Source organism: Liolophura sinensis, chromosome 4 (genome assembly GCF_032854445.1).
Source record: "Liolophura sinensis isolate JHLJ2023 chromosome 4, CUHK_Ljap_v2, whole genome shotgun sequence".
NCBI lineage: Eukaryota > Metazoa > Mollusca > Polyplacophora > Chitonida > Chitonidae > Liolophura > Liolophura sinensis.
The window spans coordinates 23,358,118-23,384,476 of NC_088298.1; the positions used below are offsets into that span (position 1 = coordinate 23,358,118).

At 38.0% G+C, this 26,359-nt stretch overlaps 1 protein-coding gene across 1 annotated transcript in view; it reads right to left on the minus strand.

Annotated features, from left to right (window-relative positions):
* Positions 1 to 2,303: 2,303 nt before the first annotated feature.
* The window catches only part of LOC135464534 (neurabin-1-like), an 85,506-nt gene continuing 61,450 nt past the window's right edge, over positions 2,304 to 26,359 (minus strand). The window contains exons 8-25 of the mRNA XM_064741959.1: positions 25,041 to 25,260; positions 24,139 to 24,375; positions 23,405 to 23,458; positions 22,678 to 22,806; positions 19,842 to 19,963; positions 19,412 to 19,508; positions 18,884 to 19,025; positions 17,876 to 17,968; positions 16,483 to 16,655; positions 15,271 to 15,353; positions 14,061 to 14,081; positions 11,864 to 11,890; positions 11,366 to 11,581; positions 10,036 to 10,193; positions 8,976 to 9,158; positions 5,642 to 5,757; positions 4,438 to 4,614; positions 2,304 to 2,586 (exon numbers count right to left, since the gene is read on the minus strand). Of these exons, the coding sequence (XP_064598029.1) occupies positions 2,428 to 2,586; positions 4,438 to 4,614; positions 5,642 to 5,757; positions 8,976 to 9,158; positions 10,036 to 10,193; positions 11,366 to 11,581; positions 11,864 to 11,890; positions 14,061 to 14,081; positions 15,271 to 15,353; positions 16,483 to 16,655; positions 17,876 to 17,968; positions 18,884 to 19,025; positions 19,412 to 19,508; positions 19,842 to 19,963; positions 22,678 to 22,806; positions 23,405 to 23,458; positions 24,139 to 24,375; positions 25,041 to 25,260 (2,407 nt within the window). The 3' untranslated portion in view covers positions 2,304 to 2,427. The remainder of the gene's footprint in view (positions 2,587 to 4,437; positions 4,615 to 5,641; positions 5,758 to 8,975; positions 9,159 to 10,035; positions 10,194 to 11,365; positions 11,582 to 11,863; positions 11,891 to 14,060; positions 14,082 to 15,270; positions 15,354 to 16,482; positions 16,656 to 17,875; positions 17,969 to 18,883; positions 19,026 to 19,411; positions 19,509 to 19,841; positions 19,964 to 22,677; positions 22,807 to 23,404; positions 23,459 to 24,138; positions 24,376 to 25,040; positions 25,261 to 26,359) is intronic.

The following is a 26,359-nucleotide window of genomic DNA, read 5'->3' on the forward strand; positions in this document are numbered from 1 at the left end:
GTAAACGATGTTGTGGTACAATCTGTGCCAATAATGGTTCTGTGTATCATTAATCCCTATGATTATCATCTTATTTTGTTGGCATAGATGAATATATTTAAAGGAAACCAGTTCTTTAAACAGCCAGTAAAGTGACAAATCATGGACATAAACAAAAAGAAAAACAAAATACTTGTAGTATATAAGTTAAGAGAAAAATAATATGGACATCTTCTGTACAAATCGAGTATAAAACCACATTAAGTACCACAACAACAACACATCATATACAACAGGCCTTCACATTACAACAAAGTTGATGTTACCTGACGATATTAAAACAAAGGGAAACAAACAGTACCCTGGTGGGGCGCAAAACACACAATGGGATCAAATCCAGCAGTAAGTAGCACTGGAACTATTGATGTTCACCGTTGTTGTTTCAACTCGGTATGTCCACTGTTTCTGCGGTCATTTAACAACATCAATGCAAAAATAACATGACAGAAGTTGCATTCACAACATGTCTAGGGATGAGAATTACATTTGCAATCATAAAAAAAAAAATTGAGGAAATTTTTTTTTAGAAAGTCACGAATTGCACTGGGACAACATTTTGTGTGTTGTGAAAATCAGTTTTCCATCATAAATGTGAAAACATTATGCCAAATTCATCCTGAATGAACAAAGAAAATATCTTCGTATCTTTTGGCCTTTTAACAACACAATCTTATCCTCTTGTCAACAATTCATAAACAACAAAATAAATTCTTGAAGCAAATTGAAATTTTCTTGGCTATCTGTAAGCACAAATTCTGAAAATTCTCTTTTTTTTCAGCAAGTGGAACAAAAAGAAGTCCAAAATATGAAAGTTAACTACCCTTGAAGTAACTTACTGAATCAGTCTAACAGATTTGTACTAGTATGGTTATGCCTTTCCAAAGAAACTGACATCAGTAATCTTCAGAATCTGATGTGACAAAAGCTTTAGTCACTGCCACAACACAAATGAAAAGAAATGTTTCCATGGTTACACGATAAGCACCAATAAGAGAATAAAATGCGATCAACTAGCATCACTATCACACGATGACTGATTGCTGACTTTGAGCAGATGTTATCAATGAACTCCTAAGAAAACAAAAATTTAGCTCATACCTAGCACACGTCACATGATCAAATATGTATCTCTACATTTATATACACAGCTATATAGTTTCTGGACACCATTCAGCTGAACATCAAGACTTATGAAACATACAAAGGAATACAACAGAGAATCAATTCTTCAGCAATAATCCTTCATACAACCAATGAATGACCAGTACATTGATATGCATGTACAATGGAAAACGTATCAACCAATCAGCTGCTTTGTTATATTGGCAGCATTGGCCAAATATCAAATCAGAAGGTTCCTTGCAATGGCCCAAAGAAGGCTTTGTCCAACAGGAATCGTAATTGGGCAACTGTTATCCTATTCTACCACTAGGGTATACTGTACCAGCAGTTTGTGAACTTCAAGTCACAACTAAAAGAACTTGTATATACACATACATATATACAGGCTGGTACATGTAGTTGCCAAAGGGTTGCTTGGTAAGAGGACAGAGTTCAAAGGTTGTTTTATCTATTTAGTATTTGTACATACATCTTCACCTAACACACTTGTGCCAAACCTTTCAATGGGCATTTCTGTATCTAATCTATTCCAGATAGTTTGGCCTACAGACCTTAAACGAAAACTTTTACCCTAAAGCCTGCTCCCATATCTTTCCTATGACACATTTCAATGAAAGTACTTCCAGCTAACTAACTTTGGTAATGAATTGTACTGACATAAGCTTGTGATCCAGACGCCCTGTGGCTGTCACACATTTGACCCATATGATATGTAACCAATTCGCTGTGGACTGTTGAAGTCAGTTTGACTTCCTCCACCAACAAGCTTCCGACAGATATCCTACTGTTAGAAATAAACCTACGGAATACTGATTTGTTTCAACATTTCTGCCCTTGACTACATATAAAATTTATATACTATCTAGCCTTGTCACCTCAAGTCCTTTAGCTGTGAAATTTAAACCATAATGCCCTGCAACCGTACAGGCTTGTCAATTTACGAGCCCTTCGTCCTACAACACTGGGCCTGCAAGGACATACACACCTTCCGTCCTGCAGCCTAGGTCGGCTACACTCCTCCTCACTTAACTGGTCCATAGTCCATTGAGCTTCACCTTAAGTTCTACAGCCACAACACAGGGTACCCAATTGGCCAATAGTTCTTAATGTTACACATCAGGTGACCTTTGTGTAAATGTTCCACAGCCCATATAGCTACACCCCAAGTCCTACAGTCACATTTAATGTGGCCATACTTTTTGCATCCAAGGCTGTTTGTTTGTTTGACCTTCAGGACATCCAGCACTAAAATTAGACGCCAATGATTCACTTCCGTTTGGCAAACAGCTTTCGTTTGCCTTGCTCCTTTTCCTTCGCTTTCTTTTCTTTTTCTTGCTGCTTCCTCTCTTTCTCAATTGCTGTCTTCATTTCCTTGATCTTCTTCTTGATCAGAGCTCGATCATTTCCATCCCCAACACCCAAGGACTGGAAAAAGGAGCACATCCAAGCTTTAATATTATTGAGTGTTAAATGTAATGACAATACATCATTTCAAGTAATTCTAAACCAGACAGGTCTTATATATCGCAATTAACATCACTGCATATATATATATATATATATATATATATATATATATATATAACCTGCCAGCAACCTGCGGATGGTCGTGGGTTTCCCCCGGGCTCTGCCCAGTTCCCTCCCATCATAATGCTGGCCGCCATCGTATAAGTGAAATATTCTTGAGTACTGAGTAGTAAAACACCAATCAGATAAATATATATATATAACCTGCCAGCAACCTACAGATGGTCGTGGGTTCCCCCCGGCCTCTGCCCAGTTTCCTCCCATCATAATGCTGGCCGCCATCGTATAAGTGAAATATTCTTGAGTACGGAGTACTAAAACACCAATCAAATGAATAAACATATATAACCTAATTCTAAAAGGCAGGTAATTTGCCACTATTTAAACATACACAGGAAGTTAGAATAAAACTCTATATGCTGTACGTCTATCACATTGTCGTCGCGGTTTTGGTTTTACTCTCTATGCTGTACGTCTATGACACTGTCATCCCTGCTCTGGTCTTACTCTCTATGCTGTATGTCTATCACACTGTCATCGCGGCCCTGGTCTTCCTCTCTATGCTGTACGTCTATGACACTGTCGTCGCTGGTCTGGTTTTAGTCTCTATGCTGTACGTCTATGACACTGTCGTCGCTGGTCTGGTCTTCCTCTCTATGCTGTACGTCTATCACACTGTCCTCACTGGTCTGGTCTTACTCTCTATGCGGTACGTCTATCACACTGTCATCGCGGCCCTGGTTTTACTCTCTATGCTGTACGTCTATCACACTGTCATCGCTGTTCTGGTTTTACTCTCTATGCTGTACGTCTATCACACTGTCGTCGCTGCTCTGGTTTTACTCTCTAAGCTGTACGTCTATCACACTGTCATCACAGCCCTGGTTTTACTCTCTATGCTGTACGTCTATCACACTGTCGTCACTGGTCTGGTCTTACTCTCTATGCTGTACGTCTATCACACTGTCATCGCGGCCCTGGTTTTACTCTCTATGCTGTACGTCTATCACACTGTCATCGCTGTTCTGGTTTTACTCTCTATGCTGTACGTCTATCACACTGTCGTCGCTGCTCTGGTTTTACTCTCTAAGCTGTACATCTATCACACTGTCATCACAGCCCTGGTTTTACTCTCTATGCTGTACGTCTATCACACTGTCATCGCTGCTCTGGTTTTACTCTCTATGCTGTACGTCTATCACACTGTCATCGCTGTTCTGGTTTTACTCTCTATGCTGTACGTCTATCACACTGTCATCGCTGTTCTGGTTTTACTCTCTAAGCTGTACGTCTATCACACTGTCATCATGGCCCTGGTTTTCCTCTCTATGCTGTACGTCTATCACACTGTCATCATGGCCCTGGTTTTACTCTCTATGCTGTACGTCTATCACACTGTCATCGCTGTTCTGGTTTTACTCTCTATACTGTACGTCTATCACACTGTTGTTGCTGCTCTGGTTTTACTGTCTATGCTGTACGTCTATCACACTGTCATTACTGCTCTGGTTTTACTCTCTATGCTGTACGTCTATCACACTGTCATCGCTGTTCTGGTTTTACTCTCTATACTGTACGTCTATCACACTGTCATTACTGCTCTGGTTTTACTCTCTATGCTGTACGTCTATCACACTGTCATCGCTGTTCTGGTTTCACTCTCTATGCTGTAAGTCTTTTATCATATTGCCTATCTATCATACAAGTCACCATTCTGAGCCCCTTTCAAAGATCGTGACCACCCCTTACCTTCAACTTTGATCCATCCAGCTGCAACAAATGCATGCCTGTAACATTCTTATCCCTAAACTCTGAACTGTATTGGTCAAGCTCCAAGGCCATCAGCCAATGACACACATGCTCTACGCTCCACTCCGTAATTGCACAAGACTGGAACTGATTATCCCGTTTGCTCATCGTGGAGTCCTATAGAAATTCAAGAGCAATAAATTTTTAGTAACAAAGCATTTTGGAAGAATGGCCTCCATTGCCAAAATAATGGCTCTTTAAATGTGAAAACTATAGAACAAGAAAAACAATTTGTAAAAGATGAAAGAAATGGCTTGAAACCTCATTAATCTGTAACCTTCTCTGGTATAGCCATGTACCACTTTTCGATGCAATATCATAAATTGTTTTGAAAAAAACATCTAGAAGATTGAATGTTTGTTGAAAATGGATTTATTTATTTATCCAATTGGTGTTTTACGTTGTTCTCAAGAATATTTCACTTTTATGACGGCGGCCAACATTATGGTGGAAGGAAACCGTGCAGAACCAGGGGGAAACCCACAACCATCCACAGACTGCTGCCAGACCTTCCCACTTCTTGATAATGGACATAAAGCCAGAAATTCTTTCACCACCACTGTAATGCCAAGTAACAAGTTCGAATTCAATGTGATAACCTGTTACCCTATTCTCCCCCCCACCCCACCTCCAAGAGTCCCTAAAACTATTTCTGTTGGACAGGCTGAGTGACAGACAAAATGTAAACCCACAGCTTCCAACCACCCCACTACTCGTAGGGAACTAATACTTAGAAGAAGGTGCGAATGCAATGACTCTACTCCAGCTATGTTTTTCGAAACGCTCTGTTGCTCAATGATGATCAAATTCTCAAAAAACTTCGCAACCTTTTAATACCAAGTTTGAAAGTTTAAAAAATTTTAACGAAGCCAAATAATAGTACATGCACATGTTAATGTTTTATTTATCCACACAGAGTGATGAGTAACGCTCTCTACTTACTTGATTTATTTGAATGCAATTTAATGCCGGACTCAAGAATATGTCAGATATAGGACAGTGGCCTATATAACATATATATAACATAACTATATAACATTTCACTGAAATGAAAGTGTTTTCTCTAATATCTGCATCTTAATTGTAACTTCATGTAGCACACAAAGGAGCTGTATCGCAGAAAATAACAACTGTTGGGACTTACATCTGTGCCAGCAGAGGGCGCTGCCTTGTTCACCGTATACATCATTGTGGACTTTCCTTCATCTTCGTAATCCGGCAGCATCATGCTAGAGGCGGCTTCATCCTCGTGTAAACTTGCTGTGATGGAAATTACAAAATAAACTTGACAAATGTAAACAGAAACTTCTTCTGAATTACAACCTTTACATAATTAGGATGTCAGCCTCACAAACATGTGAATGTAAGTTAACACCAATTTTACTTTGTGCTTTTAAGGCAAGCCAACACAAAAACAAACTGCAAAACTCAAAATCAAAGTAAAATTAAAATCCACCCTTTTATTGTGTCTGACATGGACATCTTTTAATGACTTTCTTGACTTCTTTTTTTATGTTTTCTGAACACATAACAGAACTTTAAGAGGATAAATTGCTTGGATAGCACACATTACCCATAAATAACAGGCTTAGTCAGTTTTATTCTTATTTTTATACCCTCTTTCAACATTAAAAAAAAAGTCTTCATTCTGCCTGCACAACAAAAAATGTAAATTGGGGTTGCCTTTGTGTAAAATTGCGTCTTGCATCTGGAAGATGATCACGTTTAAGCTGAACATGATAGTCACTGGACATGTTAACGGTAAACTGCAGTGCACTGTTTTAGATGTCAGCAAAAACTGTCATCATCAGACTGTTACTGATAATGTATAAAACTGTTAATTCTTCAAGGTTTTCTAATGGTTTGCAAGGTGTTTGTTCAAGTATATTCTGAAGGTGTTATTCTGTGTAGACTAATAAAATTATACATCTTTTAAATTCCTGAAATCAGACAATCAAAACCCACGTAGTTTTGTCTCTAAAATCAATTTAAAACCGTGCATAAATTGCCCAGAAAGTTGTTCTTTCGTATGCGCAAAACGTAGAGGAATTAAGATAGTTTTCTTTGTGAAATTCACTCATTAATTATCTTGTAGAATGTTGTTTTCTAAGCAGTCCATTTATGTTTAAAAAATATAACAGTTTTTGTGACGTTGCTGACGTTGCTGATGTTTGTAGATCAATGAACCAGAGTTTCTTTGACTTGAAAATCCAAGGGGAACAAATTATGAACTGTCCAGATTTGTACTGTTTATTTGCACAAAACATAAATTCTACATTGCGTACATGTATATAACATGAGAGATAATGTAAAACAGTCATTACATGCATTCATTTTCAGTTTCAGGTCAAAAATTTTTCAGTGCTCCTTCAAATTTCTTGAAATTGTACATAGTAATTATACTCAGCAACTAAAGATTTTGGTCTGTCGAATTGGCAAACAGCTTCAGATCAAAAACCTTTGCAGTTCTTCTTCAAATTACATTGAAATTGCCATCATAACCTTATCAAAAAAAAAAAAAAACCAAAAAAAAAACAACAATATTTTGCTCAGTCCAGAATAGCAATTTAGGCATTCTTTTTATGTAATTCTGAGATTTGGAAAGCCATGAATTTTTGTCACCATACAACTATTAATGAATAACATTTAATAAAGTCTGAATGCAAAGAAATGCTTTTCGAAACTTTTCTTCATAGGAGAAAGACCACAGAAAATCTGAACATATTGAATACATGTACATGTATTTTATAAAGATTCAGCAACTGGTGTTTAGGTATGGTGTTTAGGTAGGTCCAGCAACTGGTGTTTAGATAGGTCCAGCAACTGGTGTTTAGGTATGGTGTTTAGGTAGGTCTAGCAACTGGTGTTTGGGTAGGTCCAGCAACTGGTGTTTAGGTATGGTGTTTAGGTAGGTCCAGCAACTGGTGTGTAGGTAGGTCCAGCAACTGGTGTTTAGGTATGGTGTTTAGGTAGGTCCAACAACTGGTGTTTAGGTAGGTCCAGCAACTGGTGTTTAGGTATGGTGTTTAGGTAGGTCCAGCAACTGGCGTTTAGGTATGGTGTTTAGGTAGGTTCAGCAACTGGTGTTTAGGTAGGTCCAGCAACTGGTGTTTAGGTATGGTGTTTAGGTAGGTCCAGCAACTGGTGTTTGGGTAGGTCCAGCAACTGGTGTTTAGGTAGGTCCAGCAACTGGTGTTTAGGTATGGTGTTTAGGTAGGTCCAACAACTGGTGTTTAGGTAGGTCCAGCAACTGGTGTTTAGGTATGGTGTTTAGGTAGGTCCAGCAACTGGTGTTTAGGTAGGTCCAGCAACTGGTGTTTAGGTATGGAGTTTAGGTAGGTCCAGCAACTGGTGTTTAGGTATGGTGTTTAGGTAGGTCCAGCAACTGGTGTTTACGTATGGTGTTTAGGTAAGTCCAGCAACTGGTGTTTAGGTAGGTCCATAGGTTGGAATTTGATAAAATAAGTAAGCCTATATACATATTTTCACACTACATGTAGTATGGTTTGTACATGGATCACAGATTGAAATGACTTGCACAAGGTTCACAAGAATTCCTTAACAGTTTCAAAAGAAAAAAAAACACTGCAATACAGCAAAAATCACAATACAGAAACAAAAACTGAAACACATAAGTATAATAAATGTAAATGGTTGAAGGCATTCACAGTTCTTATCAAAAGGTGCCATATGTTAGGGAGCATTCAATGTTTAACAGCACACATGGAGCATTCATTATTTGGGTGACAACATTCAATGCTTTGGTGGGAGCATTCAGTATTTGGTGACAACAACAGTTACTTACATGCTAGGTGGGAGCATTCAGTGCTTGGTGAAAACAACACTCAATTACATGCTAGGTGGGACTTTCAGTATTTGAAGGAAACTATTTCTTCACACCATATTTAAATATTAATTATTTGTTAGGTGGATTCATAAGGGTAACAGCATTCAGGGAGAGAAAAAATTGGGGGAAAAAAGCTGTTAAGAATAATAAAAACACACACAGATGCAGATATGAGGTATCAAATAATGCAGGAAATAAACTGTTACTATACTGAATTATTGTACTTTTTACTGTGGTCTCGGAGCACACAACAGGGTAGAGGAGTTCTTTTCAAATGATTTTGAGTCTTAAAATCTGTATTTGAAATGCATAGTAAACTGAATTTCTCAGAATTGATTCTCACTGCCCACTTTGGAATGCATCATTCTTAATTAAAAGTGATATCTTAGATTTATTTTACTGTCATTTCATGTGGTAAAAGAACTATTAGCCTGATATTTTCAAGTATCAATTGTCTGTCTTGCGAGATAGATTTATAACTAGTTTTTTGTCCTGAATTTGTCTTTACTCCAAATTTTCATAATCTGAAATGCTTTGTTTTTACAACTGTCAAAATTTCTACTTCTTTTTGAAACTTTTTGGAAGAGAATATTTAAATAAAGGGAGACAATCATTGTTCACAGTACTATACCTCTACTAGATATTTGAGGGGAATAGCCAGTATCCAAGGGTCTAGATGACAACAGAGTTATGCCCCCTCCCTCGCCACTACCCACTTTAGCCCCCAGGGGGCGTTGTGAGATGAGGACGATCCCGTCACCACCACCTCCACGAGGAGGGCGAGACGGGAGTTTGGGAGGCTTCAAACCTGGAACTAAAACGTCACGAATCAAAACAAACATGCATAAATTAGGGGGGGAAGTGAGACAGAGAAACAAGGGAACTCTTCTGAATCTGAAGGTAAGACAGTTTCAAGCATGAACCTTGGATTGAATTAATCAGAACACAAAATTTCTTTAAAAGTGACATAAATTTAGGACCCCACAAACATTACAGAGCGGATTTTACCAAACTTACTGTTGCCAAATACCGAATTCTGCCTACGACTACAAACTTCCGCTTGTAAACACAAAACTATTCTAGAAAATGTATATAATACCGACAATTTTGACTCCACATTCTTGTGCTCATGAATCTTTCATTTTATGTACCAGGCATCACACTTATTTAGATAACATTAAACATACAATTTTTGTCAATTATAACACGTAAGGAAGAGTTTCCCTTATTTCACCTGATGAACATGCCATGCAAGATAAAATGCTCAAGCAAACCAAATCACAACCAAACAGAGGTCATTAAATAAATAAACAATAACCAAGGTAACACAATAAATGCTTTAAACAGGCAGTTAATTTTGAAACTAATTGTGAGCATAAATAAAATGTACTAAAGATAGGATTCTCAAATCAGTAAGTAAAATCAACACACCATGAGGTTTACTGATAATCAAGAAAAGAAAAAAAAGACAGTATACATATGAGAAGAAACGTAACAAAGAAACTACAAGCAAATAAATACGGAGTTAAAGCCTAGTTCAAACACTACTCATTAGTGAATACATATCAGAAATTGTGAAAATGGTTTCAGAATCAAAATTGAACCCAATATGAATGCTGGTTTTGTACCATGTGCTAAAATGCCAAGGGACATAACTCTGTAATGTGGTTAAGGTATATAAACACACTTACCTCCCCATTTACCTGAGTGCTTGGCAGAAGAGTTGGACTCTGAAGTTCCAGAAGAAGACGTTTCTGGAATTTCACCTGCCATTCCTTTAAACATTGGTTTTGATGGATCGTAGGAATGCTGGGAGACAGTGGATGCAGAATCTGACTGGCTACCGCGTCTACAAAGACAATGTGAATTGCTAATAATGTGTTTTGATACATATAAAAATACTTGTTGAAAACAAATCACATCCAAATGCAATCGGAGAGATTTGTTCTTGCTGGAACTTATGTACAGATGTAGAAAGTCGTCTTTTTTGGTTTTTTTTTTAAATCTTTAGTCCTGATTTGTTTGTTGAAAGCAGGGTCATGTTGAATCTAACAAATTAAATGCACTCATTCAAATGTCATCACTTTTTCACCAATTCCAGGGTGCATGTAAATGAGCGATAATTTGACTTGTTGTGTGTATTTATTTCTTTCTTTTCTTGGGCAGAGTTGTTCAAAAGTGTAACTAACACTGGTATATACTGGTCATATTATATATTTAAACTTTTACACCTCTCGGTAGCCTGAATGCCTTTGTGCACAGTCAAAGCCTTCAGCAACAATTTAGTTCACATTTAACATACCGTTATGCACTTATTTTTGGTGCAAGTACAAAACTGATAGCTAGGTTTAAAATGAAATGCAGTATTAGTCTTAAAACAGTTTTGAGCAACCTGGCCCCATAGTTTGATGCCGTACTCAAGAATATTTTACTAGTTTGGTGTAAATAGCAAAAGCTTACATGTTAGTGCAATTACAAGCTATATTAATTACATCGCTGTCAATTTCACTGAGGGACAGCAGCTGGACATAGCATAGCTTTCTAAAGTGAACAACATTAACCTACAAAGCACTACATGTATGCGAAAAAAAAAAAGTCAATAACCCTTAAACAGAATGTCCCAAAAAAAAAAAGAAGATCCCTTGAAATGTCCTATATATGACAATTTTGTCCATTGCCAAGTTACTGTTTCTAAGAGTTGTATTTATCTTAGAAAGAGTTGTAGTTATCTTAGAAATAGTTGTAGGGATCTTAGAATAGTGTGTTCGGAAGACAGAGCGATACTGAACTTGAAAGCCGTTAGTTTCATCAAGAAAAGTAAAATCTTGTGACATTTACTTGCCTCTAGAAATAAATGCACACTTTTGAGGGGGGTGGGGGTGGGGAGAGGGGAATTTTGCTTCAAATAAATTAACATATGTGACTTTCTATTATAACTGGAATGATGGCTACTACTGAAAGTCACTGTTATGAGGCACTTCCAACTGATGCTTGGTCTTGTCCACTTCATTCTAACTTTACCTCGAGAGAGACTGTTCAGAAGTGCTGTCAGTTTCAGGTGCGGACAGCAACTTAACAGGTGCAGCTTTGGCAGGTTCAGAAAGGGCTTCTGAGACAGGCAGAGCAGAAGGGGGAGGAGTCGCTGACTCCTGATTGGCTGATCTACTGGCCACTATTTCGCAATCTGCTAGAGGAAGCCGTTTCTTCTTGGCGTCATTTTTCCGAACCGTGCTATCGCTGGAAATCAAGCGTGCAACATAAGCAAAGCTGTACTTCACTACGTGGAATAAAAACACTTTCAGTAATCAGAGATGGCAAAACCATATTCCAATTGAATAAATGACACATTATGTTACTGACATTCCAAAAAGAATCTGACAGTTGAAGTCCAACAGGGCAATAGTGATGCACTTTTTGTTTTTGTATTAATGAATATTTTTCAGTAACAGAGACTTCTGGCATTTCCTGAAGGTCACTTTCCTTAAATCTAATGAAGTTACAATTTTTAAAGATACACACCTTTTCCCAGTTACAGTACACAGGTTCCTAAATCAACCAAATAGTTTTGTCAAAAATGTGTCAATGATTTCATGGAATATGACTATATTCATAGGACTTAAATCCATCATGTACCTAAATTTCTTGAATTATTATTACAATTTACAACTCTGAAGTTAGTCTGCAAACATCTACATATTACAAGCACAACAGCTTTACAGGCAATATTTGGACAACAACAACATCATCATATAAGATTTTAAATTCACACAAATACATGTATCAGAGACATATGATATCAATGTTACACAAGGCTGTCACAACTGTGTTTTGCCATGAGTAGATCCCTCTCAAATTCTCAACCATGCTTTTATTGTTAAGAGATTTTCTCCTTTCAACAAGTTCATGGGTTCCAGTACATTCCATGTCCAAAGTCACAAACACAATATAGAATAACATAGGGTCAAAGGTTAAATTTGTATTCCTATAGCCAGCAAGCCTGAAAATGGATGCTGGTCATTTCAGAAAATACTCCTTTGGAATAAGTGGCAAAGCCTATACTTCCTCTGTTTATACATAATATTAGACCAAGTTTGCTTGACCAAATAACCCCTTGGAAAAAGTGGTAAAACCCATAATATCCATAATATTAGACCAAGCAATGGACAGTACAGGTCTGACCAATTTTTCCAAAGGGGTGTTTTCAAAAATCTCTGGCATCCATTTTTAGGCATGAATTAACTCAGTTCACATGCAGATGTTAAGGACTATGAGCCATTTTTTAATCACCTTTACCACCAGTGAAATTTCAAAGACCTGAGGAACCGTATAAAAGGACATCTTGGATAAGACAATAGGAGGAGTGAAAGATGATTGACAGCAGGAAAGGAATGAAGGAGGAGCCATAACATTATATACAATATGTAATTTTACAGAATGCAAACAAAGTATATCAAACTATCACACTAGGGTAGGGGTGAGCGTGTTGTGGGGGTGAGGCCAGGTGGGGGTGTCCTGGAACCATAGGATAAAGGAAGGGCCATGGATCCCAGATATCTCTGCAGAGTGCGGACATCAGGTCTAGAACTCTGGAAATCTTATTTGTTATAATTTTATTGTATGTTGACAACACAGCATTTGAGGAATTCTAAACCAGTGACGTCTAATAAACTGCTGTAACTGTTTTTCACCTAATTCTGCTTAAGGCATTGTGCTAAGTGGGGTAGAAATTGTTGCTCATGAAGCATTTACATGAACCAGTTACAAAGCAGATAAAATGATTGGATGTCATATTTCACCAGTTACATGTGAGAATTTGTCCACTATCACACTGTAATCGCCTATTTAGTTTTAAATTTTGGTCACATATGCTGTACAAGGACAAAGTTTAGATCCCATATGCTGTGCAAGGAAAGGTCTGGTTCACATATGCTGAACAAGGGCAAAGTTTAGGTCACATGCTGTACAAGGACAAGTCTAGGTCACAAGCTGTACAAGGTCAAAGTTTAGGTCACAAGCTGTACAAGGTCAAAGTTTAGGTCACATGCTGAACAAGGTCAAAGTTTAGGACACATGCTGTACAAGGACAAAGTTTAGGTCACGTGTTGTACAAGGACAAAGTTTAGGTCACATATGCTGTAAAAGGACACAGTTTAGGTCAAATATGCTGTACCAGAGCAAAGTTTTGGTCAAATATGCTGTACCAGGGCAAAGTTTAGGTCACATATGCTGTACCAGGTCAAAGTTTAGGTTACATATGCTGTACCAGGTCAAAGTTTAGGTTACATATGTTGTATATCGACAAGTCTAGGTCACATATGCTTTACAAGGACAAAGTTTATGACACACGAGTTAAAAATACTGTACACAAGTAGGTGATAATAAGCTTCACAAGGATAGGTGATAATGAGCTGCATAAATATGGGTCACCAAAGCTTTTTTAAGACATACAAGTAAGGCAAAGCAAAATCTTTGGCACCATAAAAATACAAAATGGGGTCAAAATGACAACCTAGACTGTCTAAGCAGAATCTATCAACCCCGTATATAAAGCGGAGCCCAGACATTCAGCACACCCCATAAGGGTAAGACAAGAGGTGACACACACCATAGAAGGAGATAAGATGGAGCGCATATGGATGTCACACCACACCATATATAGACATGAAATAAAGCTGGTATAAGGGTTATTATATCTTGAGGAGTTAGAAATACTTACATCTGTTCTGATTCAGGCAGACTACATAGAGCCGTCAGCAGTTGCCAAGGAAACGCAATAGACAAGCAATATAGTTACAATACTACAGCAAGACATTGGGCACAATGACAGGCAATGAACATGTTAGCTTTAGTTATCGTTTCCAAACTATCACTGTTTTTTTTAACATCACACAATGGGGCCATTCCAAAAGACATCTGTTCCAATCTTTAAAGTTCAACCTTTGCAAACATGTTTTGGTAATGATTTTTGACATCAAGTTTTAAATGTGTTTCTTGTTACGATTCAAACACATTTCAACTTGATCAATTAATGGAATATCCAATGTCAGAGAAAAAAATCTGACATTCTTTCATTTCAAGTTCTTATTTCCAGCAAATAGAAGTTTCAAAATCTTGCATAAAAAATGCTATGAACAAAAAGACAAACATGCTCTTCATCTGCAGTTATCTTTTCAAGGGCAGGTACATGTAATAAGAATTATCAGAAAAAAAACCAAACAAAACCAAACAAAAATCAACACGTTTCTCTTTACCCACGAATAACAAAATCAAGACAACATTCAAGGATACAGATCAACAATGGCATCAGACATCTCACCACAACACAGCCATTAATTTTTGTTGACAAATTCAGTAAGATCATCCAGAGTTTGAAGAACTGAACAGACCAAAACAATACAAAAACGAGACAAACCATGCTCACTAACTAACACAACTAATTAAAAATATAAACGTCTAATGAACTAATCTTTGAAAACTCGACACAGTAAGACTTCACTTATCTACATTCTAAAGGAAACAGATTTCAATTTCCAAAAATAAAAAAAGAGGGGTTTACTACCATAAAATAAAAGCCATCAATATAAATTCCTTACGTCAAGATTTTTTTCATTTTGAGATGCCTTTCCGGTGCGAATGGAATCCTAATGCTGAGATAACTTACCCCCCCTTAATCAGTTTTTATTCTGAGCATCTTAGATGAAACGAAGACATATGCTAAGGATAATGAGCAACCATTCGATTGCCTTACTGTTCCAATTTTTCTAGGAACTGTTGATCAAATCTACACTAATGAGATTCCAGCAGTTGTTGATCAATTTTAAACTAACAAGATTGTAGTGACAGTAGGTCAGATTTAAGGCTTATGAAACCCTATCAGCTGACTCCAGTAGTTATTGATGAACATTTACACTTGAAATTTAACGCACCCGTCATGTTTAATCCAAGTCTCAGAAGAGCTTTCGTTTTCGTATTTGTAGTCCACATCTGCAGCAGCTTCTCCATCACTTTCCTGAAAAAAAAAAAACAAATAAATTTATTACAGAGATAATCATGGATGAAAAAAAAATATAGATGAAAGAAAATTATGTAACAAAGATAAATATGGAATAAAAATAAATATGGAATATAATATAATGAAAGACTTACAGCAAACAGAGTAAAACCAGAGCAGCGACCACACCACAATAACTGGCAAATGGTCACAGGTAACTGGTGAAATATGTCCGGGTCAGTATATCTCAGTTAGGGTTATGTTCTAACTGTTCATGTAAATGCATAAACAGTAGCATATTTCCCACAACCTAGCTTGTAATGGCTTAACTGTACATAATTAGGTAATGAAAAAATTGCAACGATATTAATTACACTTTATCAGAAATGCTCAAAATGCTAAGTTGTGAACACACAGAATTTTCAGCTCCACCACTCCCTGTCTGGAACTAGTCAAATCAACTGCCCTTTTCAGAGAATATATCAGCATTAACAAATAGCAGACTTTTGTCTTTGATCTCTCTTGCGCTAAAGGTAAAAACAGTCCTACTTTATCGTGTCAAAAATGTTAGACACTTCGTTTCCATTTTGCATGATATCATTGTGTAATTGACAAGAAAGATAAGTTGACAGACAAGCCCCTTTGATTAAAGAAAAAGATCACTAAATATCGAAGTAGGCATCACTACATAGGCCACTTAAAACTATGCAAAGGTATACTTTCATTTACTTTTTTAGATTTTTGTGAAGAGAGTTGAAGGTGTTCAAACATTTGAATTTTAAGGTGGGCTTTATGAACCACACTATCAGAAGTTAGGAACTCTGACATCACAGGAAGTTTTTCAAAATCTAATCATGGTACTGAATGTTGGAACAACCCTTTTTACTAATAAAAGATTCCCCAAAATTCCTTCCTTCTAGTGAACATCAGGAAAAAAGATGATGTGACGTCAGATTTCCTAGATATCGTTAGTATGGTTCATAAAACCCACCTTACTATTCAAACATTTGAATGCTTAGAAAATATGTAAACTTATTAAAGTATTTTTACACAGTTTTCAGTTGTCTGTATGATGAACCTTACTTCATATTTTAGCTTTCTTTTACTCTAAAACGCTCTTGAGAGGTCAGAAGGCTATGACACTCACCTGATCATGTGACCGTTTTGAGGGAGGTCTTCGTGAGGACAGGCCACCAGCACTGGCTAGCTGAGCTTTGGACTTCCCGACAGACGTGTCCAGAAGCGTCGTCTCAGGCACCTCCGTGAAGGAGTCTATGCCTTCCTGTGACTTCTCTATGCTCGATATCATCACATCCCCATCTTGGAGAAAATATAAAACGGGTATCACATGCTGTAGTTCTTCATGATTTACACACGTTTGTAAGGTGTTTACTCAGATGATTCATAAAACCATCAAACATTAAAGCCTACAGCACAAAACAAACCCACTGTAATTCTTCAACTTTTTCACATGATTGCAAGGCGTTCGTTTATTCAAGCATATTGTGAAAGCATTATTCTATGTTGACAGATAAACTTATACTTTTTGCGAAGCTGGCCAATCCTACCAAAGTAGTTTTGTGACCAAAATTTGAGGAATAAGGGTAGTTTATTGGAGACTGGATTCTTTGTTTTGAGTTAAGCACATTTTCAACTGTTTTTCTCTCAATGTTGATGTCTTTAAAATTCCTATTTTTTCCACTAGCCAGCTCAAAAAACAGATGCCTCACCAACTGACCAGCCCTACTGACACAATCGGGCTGCACCCAAAAAAGATTTTTTTTAAAGACTGCCTTAATTATCATAAAAAGGTTCTTATTAAAGAATCTATTGCTGCATTGGATAGGTGCCTAAAGTTGCACTAGACAACATATCTTTTCAACAATGTAGAGTTGTGGTTAGGTGTGAGGGCCATAAGGACCCCAAGCCAAGTTTGCAGGGAAACCACAGCATTTCAACAGGTTCCTCACAGACCTCCTGATGTAAGGCTGCAGCCAATACAAAAGTAGACGGATTCAACCTTGTTACTCAAACTTTTGGCAGAAGCAGACTCGTCACGGAACACACAAATGGCTACCTGAGCAGAACTGAAACTTTTGCCTCTAAGCTCTGATTGGCAAATCACAGCATGACTCTCAGGGAGACGTCTTCTTGTCTCTTATGTGAAGAATCGTGCTTAGAGAAACTTGGCTTAATAGGAGAATGCTTTTGTGTGTAATTCTTATGGGGGAAACCTAATTGGAAGTCATATCTACATTTTTGTTGCATTCAGAACTGTATAACAGCCTTGCTACCAGACTGTCTGCTGGGTGGCATGTCGGTAAATGAGAGACTAACTACTAACTAAGATTCTACGAGGCTAGCGAAAGCAGTTGGACCAAGAAACTAACTTTGTTACGATCTAGTTTGGTAAGCAGATTACAAAACAACAACATTTCAGGGAGACAACCAAACTTCTAGTGTGACCAAGGCACAATGAAGGCACAAGCACTTTGTGTTCCACAAATGCTGACACAGGTGTTGACGAGCTAACAACGTACCTGGGCTAGTGGTGAGTTCAGGTGAGGACATGTCAGACTCAGATGAGGCGTCTGATAATCGCTCACCTGTCTTTGCTGACCCGTTAGTGGAGTCTGTAATTAACAGGTGAGTACAGGTGTGAAAGCTGAACACATCTACAGTTAGACATACTATTCTACATCAAACATTATAAACACTATCCTGCTCACAACTAAAGAGGTTACCTTGAAAACTACATTAGAAATACAAGCAACAAAACTCGGACAGTAGAATACAGCAAACTATGGTGGCTTACACATTTGTGCATAGTTATTTCTGCATAGGACCGAAAAACCATACGTAAAGGACCTAAAATTTTGCCACAATGTTGTCGTTTTTTAGAGGTCACGAAATATTACTTCTGGTGCTGATACTTACTGTTTGCCGGTAGGATATCACCCTTCCTCCCAAGCAAACATAGTAACATCTTTCAAAGATCAACAGAACTTATTCACAATGTGCAACTTGGTTTAGGTCATTTGCCCCATAAGGAAATGGCCGTTTCCAAAATTAAACTGATAAATGCCTCCCACATTGAAATTGAACATTTATAGCGTTACTCCAGTTAATTTTCTCCATTGTTTGATTAAGGTTATAACGTAGCTTTCAAACTTAGTTCTACCATACTACACAGGCGTCTCCTTGTTTGATGGTCAGACACAATGCTGACATATAGTGCTGCCTCACTGGAACACCATGCGCCGCAGACAACAAATATGAAGCCCCAATCACTCACTTAATACTGACAACAGGTAGACCAGTATTTGATCTGTTCCTCTTAAACCAGACAGCACCAAGACTACTCATGTTAAAATCATATGTATGACTTGATTCGCGACTGAACACTGGATCCATAATTTTCGAGGCCAACACTCTATCCACTACTGGTATTATGACAACTAGTGTCCTTGCTAAGCCTAAGTCAGCTCCTATGCCCCGTCACACCATGCACTACACCATTCCTTAGCTCAGGTATCCATCTGACTCACCTTTATGGGAGTTGTTCTTAGCACTTTGTGTGGGAGACTTCCTGACGGGCAGGTCAGACTTAAGGGGTGTTTCTTTGGGGATCAGGACGGGCAGACCAGCTGCCTTCTGCGCCTCAGCCAAGTCATGCTCCAACTGGAATATCTGGAAATGGAGGACAAAAATTGGTAATCTCTGTGACACTGGGGGTGCAGGTGACAGCCCTTTAAGTGGAAAAGCAGAAACATATATTCACCATAGGCCTACAGGTGCATTTGCTGTACAAAATGACGGCTTCATGCAGAAAATTTGCTTTCAAAAGGAAAGACTACAAATCATTTATCATTAAAGACTCCGAATAAGAGGTGGGAACAGTCCTAAACAGACAGTTCTTTCTGAAAAGAGTGGGAAGTCAACCTGACAGGATATCCATGCCCGACACCCCACTCAGTCACAATACTCAAAACACAGGGTTGGCCAGTTCTATATGTATTGCTACCCTATAAACGCTCAGCGTCTGTTCATACGGAAACTATTATTTCAGTTCTCACCCTGTCTTTCAGAGACTTGACCAAAGCATTATACTGATGATCCCTCTCAGACTGCTGCTGTAACAAGGATTCTCTCTCTTGGATGAAGTCTTTTTCTCTGGAGGTAGAAAAGTTGAAGTTTTTAAGTACATGCAGCATAGAGGTGAGTATTCAGCACAATATTCGTGGAGCCCACTAGCAGGACCAGACTGTCACATTTGGCAACATGAATCCAATTTCTTAATAGCAAAGTTCAAAATTAAGAGTGTGTGGATGCAAATCCATCCACCTTTTAGCCAGTATACCAAACATTCACTTGTGCAATCATTTCTTAAATTTGGTGCCACTCCTGCATCCAAATTTTTTTGTCTAATTTGACCTCTGAACAGGAATCAGTTTCTCATAAAATTTAATTTTAGCTTCCACACAAGTATTGTTCGGTTCTTCTCACCTTTGTTGATATTCCTTTATTAATTTTTTGGCTTTGTGGTATTTCTTTTCCAAGCCAGAATATTCACCCTGCATTCTCTTCTCCAATGAAATGTACTGTCCTTGAGAGCCTTCCAGCATGTCCTAAGCAAATGAAACAAGTACTCTGATTGGTCAATCATGAACATATCTCAACATTCAAATAAAAATCAAACTGAAATTGTTTGAAAGATCAATGAAATCAGCCAGACAAATTGAGGAAAATCAAATGCCAAAATATTACAGGCAAGCAAACTTTCAAAACAATACCATTCCTTGTTAAACTATTTGAAGGTATACCATACCAAATTTACATCCACAGCAAATCTGCCACTCAATCTTAAAACTATGAATGACATGCTTTGAAATCCCTTCCATTATGTCTGACAGAAAAGCCTGATGTTATCTGATGTCACACACTTCTGCTATATCAGTACAAAATGTGAAGGTTTTAAATTACTCATATGTTCTGAAAGAAATCTCAGTAATCAGTTTTTTCCCCTCCATAATCAGATGTCTGTTTATAGTAACTCGGGATTCCAACTATGTCCAAACAATGACGCTTTACAAACTTTTCAATGCATTGTCAAAATTCCGAATGTCAAAATCTTGTGCAGATCAATTCCACTGACACTGGATCCCAGTGTCAACACTGTCAAAGAACTAGTCTGAGATCAGTCTAATGTTAGGTTTCGCAAAATTTTGTTTCGCCTTGGAGAGTCAGGACAAAATCTGACACCACTTTAAACAAAGAAATTTTACTTAAGTAGACCAATGTAATAACAAAACTTCATTGCCAACAGCTCTTCAACTGCAGATTTTTGTTTGTTTAATAATAAAACCACATTATTTAGCAAATTATTTCTCTACACTGCACAGTTCTGTCAAAATATTTCAAATTATTGGAGGCAGAGGCGGTTGAAAAGGTTGAAGAATTAGGGTATTTAGGAAATATACCTCAGCAATAACTCCAAACTCATAAAGCCTCTCACAAATGTCCTGTTATCAAGACTAACTTTGTCACTGTGGCATTCATTCCCCCACAAAATGGCTCTCAGATTCCCAGGCCCCCCACAGCCAACCTCTCTTATCTCTGGCATTGGCAGTCTAGTCCCCACCCTGCTCTGAGTTATTTCTTACTTTTGACCTCATTATTTGGTCCTCAAGTAAGACAGAATGTTTTTCTGATAGAAGGAAAAATGTTTGTATTTAGTCTATATGGTGCATTAGTCGAACTGTTCAGACTGCATACTCAGGGCTAAGATCAATGTTTAAACCTATTAAAATAGGCCAACCAAAGCAGAAATATAACTGCATACTTATATGCAAATTCAAAATTTGGAATCAGTTTCCTTTTCCGGCACAATTTTAATGCGTTCAAATAAATATGCTGATAAATTTAACCCATCCAAAAGCAAACAAAAAAACTGCTTGTAATTCTTCAACATTTTTTTTCATATTTACAAGATGTTTTATTCAAGCAACTTCTGAAGGTATTATTCTGTGTAGACTGGTATAATAATCTTTGTGAGGCCCTGAAATTGGCCAACCCAACCAATGTAGTTTTGTCTCCAAAATCGACTTAAAAATCTGCATACATTGCACTGCAAGTTGCTCTTTCACATGCAGAAAGGTTGAGGAAATAAGAGTACCTGTACTTGACCATAACAATATGAATTAACTTCATGATATGTTGATGTTTTATAATGTTACATTTATAAGGCATTTGGAAATAGCCTGGTATGGAAACATTCTGGACTTTTATTGGAATGTCTGAAATATACCCCAGTGTACCTCAATTATACCACTTATCAACACATGCTTTTAGGCAGAACTACATGGTTTTCAACTTCATATTATTCTGAGAAAACAATTTAGAGATGACATACATGTGTGTTTTAACATGCTTGACTTGACCCATAGTTGTCAGGCATATGGGTGGAACGTCTATAAATGACCCTCTGACCTCCCCCCCCTCAACCTTCCCCCTCGCTTTTTCTGCTGCCCACCCTCCCAAGATCATAATGTTTGCAGTTTCTAGGTCCCTTGGTTACCCAGACGCATGCCAATGTCTGACATCTAAGTTGACCTCACAAGTACAGCTATACACCCTAAATGACCTCAAATTTCGCTCACAACAGTGCATTTTTTGAGGCAAATAAATGTCAAAAATATTATTTTTGGTGGTGAAACTTACAATTTTCCAATAGAATATCATCCCGTATTCCAAGCAAACCTTAAAACACCTTTCTGAACTCAATAGAACTCTCAAAATCAGGAAAAATGGGCGAGTTAGTCATGAACGAAATTTATGGTCACTTACGGTACTTTGTAATTTAATATGCACATCTGCATATTTTAAACACTGCACTAGTCTACAGGTTGCCATAGTTAACACAAACTTTGTAACAATTGTTATAACACTGACAACATCCCAGGCACAGCATTAACACATACACAAGTGCAAAAGTTGTTTCGTATTGTACATTGTATTGTATATTCAAACATATTTAATTTCTTGAAAAAAAAAATTGCAAGAGTTTACAAGGAATGACCTCCACAATGTTATTACACAGGTAAAACCAGTGGGTTATAAATAAAACAGCAAAAAATAATTAAAACCAAATACGTAAACATAATTTTCTCGAAAAGCTGCCTTCCCATTTTTAACCTTCAAATTACTTTATACAGTCTTGTTTTCAAGGTCATTTTATGTGCAAAAGTTAAGTTTTCAAGGCCACATTATGTGCGAAACCCAATTTTTCAAGGTCACACAATGTACAAAAATTATCTTTGCAAGGTCAAACTGCTATATGTACCTGATATCCGTTAATTTCCTTCCTGGCAGCCTCAAGGGCCTTCTCTGTTTCCAGCAACCTTTGAGCCATGTCTTCACATTTCTTCTCATAATCCTTCTTTTGAGCTTCTACATTTTCCAAGAGAATCATCTGAAAAAGGAAAGTGTTAACAGCACATAAGGCAGGGTCAGATACACAGAGATAATTAACTCCTTCGTGTCAAACACCAAGGTATTTACAGTGATTTCAACATACTTACAATGTACAACTTCAAAGTACTTTGATGTGATAAGAACAAAAACTTAAATTCCAACTGAAAATTTCTTCTTTTTTTTCTTTCACAGTTCATCATGCTCTTGTAGCTGTAACAATCAAGGTTCTGAAGGATCTTTTCAGTCAAATCACTTGTTTTGTAAGCCATAACAAATAATGGTACAAAGTTGCGTTTTAATTTACCTCGACCCTGCGCATTTCTGTGACTTGATTCTAGATATACTTCAGTACTAATCATAAAGGCACCGCCTCAGATTCAACTCTGATGAAGCAGACATCAAACTTTTTCCCTCTAATGCAAGTCTGCTCATGGCTCACGGCTGAGTCAAAATAGGTTACGTATCAAGACTTGTGGTCTTTGCATGAAAAAGTAGGCTTGATCTGAGATTCACTGAGCAGCGACTGCCTAATAATAGTGAAGCCCAAATTTGAGCCACAGTGACGACAGGGTCAAATGTCACCATTCCAGTCTTACCTTGGCTTTCAGTTTGGCAATCTCGGCATCAGACACTGCATTCTTGTACTGGGCCTGCAGATATTTAAAGGGACAAAGGCAGATTAGATACCTCAAGCTGCATGTTGGTGATTCAAGATCTACACACAGAACAATGGAATAATGGCAGTTGCATATAGCCTCTTGTACAGATTAAGGGCTCTTGTACTGTGGTTGATGACATTGACAACATTGTTGCTGGTCTGACCGTTTGAAGTTTAGATATGCTGGCTTCCTCTCCGGCCGTAAGTGGGAAGGTCTGCCAGCAACCTGCGGACGGTCGTGGGTTTCCCCCGGGCTGTGCCTGGTTTCCACCTACCATAATGCTGGCCGCCGTCGTAGAAGTGAAATATTCTTGAGTACGGCGTAAAACACCAATCACACAAATAAATAAATAAATAAAATCAAAGTTTAGAACCTTCAGAACTAGACAGCATCCAGTTTGTAAGCCAAAATTCCCCACAAAAAATTCACAAAAATTTGTCTATTTTACCAAGAGGAAGAATATTAGAAATCTAATATCCAGTATGGGAGACAGGAACATGGGGCACCTAGTTCCTTAGATGCCTTGCACCTTCACAAGGCAGTTCATAATTTTCTTGATGAACTTGCACGTGCATGCAATCGTGGCTTGTCACTGCAGGGAGTTTTTCGTAAGGTAATTTCTGATCTGTACTATACAAGCGAGACTGAAATAATAAGGTCATTGATCTTACCTCCTTAAGTTTGACAAACATGGCCTGTGAATCCATGTCAGGCGATCCAGATTCACTGCTGCTGTCTGCCAGGTCGAATACCTCGATGGACGACTTCGCAGGACTGCCCTCTGGAGAGCCCACGGCCTCCTCGTCCACGCTGGCGGGCATCTGGAGAGGAGTTGTCTCCCCTGCAGCTAACTCTTCTTCTTCCTCCTCTTCTTCGCTGGCACTGGCGTTTAATGTATAATGTCCTACCTGAATACATTGAAAACATTTGATGACGTTAATCTCATTTTTGTACCACACCTCCATTTTAATCAGTTAAGCTGACTGAACTGCATTACTTCTTAGTTCCCAAATCCTAAATTCCAAAGTTTTCTTCAGCTCCATGTTTTGTAATGTTCAGTACTACTTCTCTTTCTCAGGACTGAAGATCCTGTGATTCAATTGCACCTCCATTTCATGTATTTGATAGGTGTTTTATGCCCTACATCTCCATTTTAAATATCCCACCATGTGCATCTTTCAAGAAATTGGATATCCCACAATGCACTGCATCATATGTATTATATCCCAGTGCCTGCCTTTAACAAGTTCATTTCCCCTGGTGTCTAAGTTCATTTCCCATGGTGTCTAAGTTCATTTCCCATGGTGTCTAAGTTCATTTCCCCTGGTGTCTAAGTTCATTTCCCCTGGTGTCTAAGTTCATCTCCCCTGGTGTCTAAGTTCATTTCCCCTGGTGTCTAAGTTCATTTCCCCTGGTGTCTAAGTTCAATTCCCCTAGTGTCTAAGTTCATTTCCCATAGTGTCTATGTTCACAAAAACTCCAATCTGTTCTCTGCATTATATCCCACAATGCATTGCCTAATCTATGCTATATTCCGCTTTGCCCCACTTCTCAGTATCCCATGATTCCCCACCTTGTCATCCTCGTCCATGTCTTCATCGTCTTCCGAATCTTCGTCCTGACTTTGTTCGCCCAATGCTGTACCTTTTTGTTTTAGCGCCTCTTGCATTTTATGCAGGCGCTCAGATTCTTGACGACGCAACTCCTCGCGACGTCTGTCCTGCTCCAGCGACTGCTGAATTAAACGCGCAACTTCGCTCTGCTCTGGGTTCTTTTCTCGGCCAATCATAAATCTGTAAAAGTAAAATTAAAATTTGAATTATTTTTTAAATTTTTGTTTTCACGAGAAATGTGTCCAAAACAGTTTTTTTTAACAAGGAAGCTTTAATTTATTCACATCATTAATTTAACGACTTATTTGATCACAAAAATGTTGGCAAATGTATATATCTATTTAAATTTATCGATGCTGTCACAACAGTGTCTTCAGTATCATACAGCCCTACAGCATGATAGGCATAATCTACAGAGATGAAGAAAGGCCTTGTGGGCTCAAAATTGGGAAAATTGTAACGCAAAACTGCATTTTTTGTGTGTGTGGGGGGGGGGGGGGAATAAGTGTACCAGGGAGCTGAACAAAGATTTGTGAATGCTTATTTAAGTTCACAAAATTCAAAGACCCAATCTTTCACCTCTCATATTATACCTTACCCCTATAGTTCAAACAGTAAAAAAGAGGTGTGCGTATCTCAGGTGAAAAGTGTATATTTCGGGGGAAATCAGTCCATAATTGGGACATATGTAGCTGAAAAATTGGGAAACGACCACTGGGAATGCACAGGTAGATTAGGCCTAACATATAGACAGACACACAGCACGGAGAAGAACTGAAGTAAGATGACAGAAAACTGACCAAGTTTAAGTCAGATTCATTTAGTCTTTCAGAATGTATAAAAGGTAGTTTTTTTAGGCTAGTTAAATTCTTCTAATTCCACCTTGAATGAGTATTCATGAAATTGATTATAGAATGATCTAAGCTACACCTCTGCGGATAAGAGTACCACAAGCTGTGAACATGGAGATTAGGTAAATACCCAAATATTATTGATAGAGAGTGTGAGACACTGTTTTGAGTGTGCGGGATATGGCACAAACGTAAGCATACTGTTATTTTGTTGCAGGTATGCTCGGCTCAGCTTGTCAAGTCTTATCCTGTTCTTCAGCAGGATTGCCATCAACAAGTGTGGGCTTTTGAAAGGCCATTTTTATATACTAGACTTTAGGTGAACTGATGCATGACAATTGCCTTTCTGCAGTGGCGAGCAAGGGGTTAGCCAGAAATGTAAAAGACGGTGTCCAAACATCCTTTTTTGGAATCATTTTGGTGCTGCA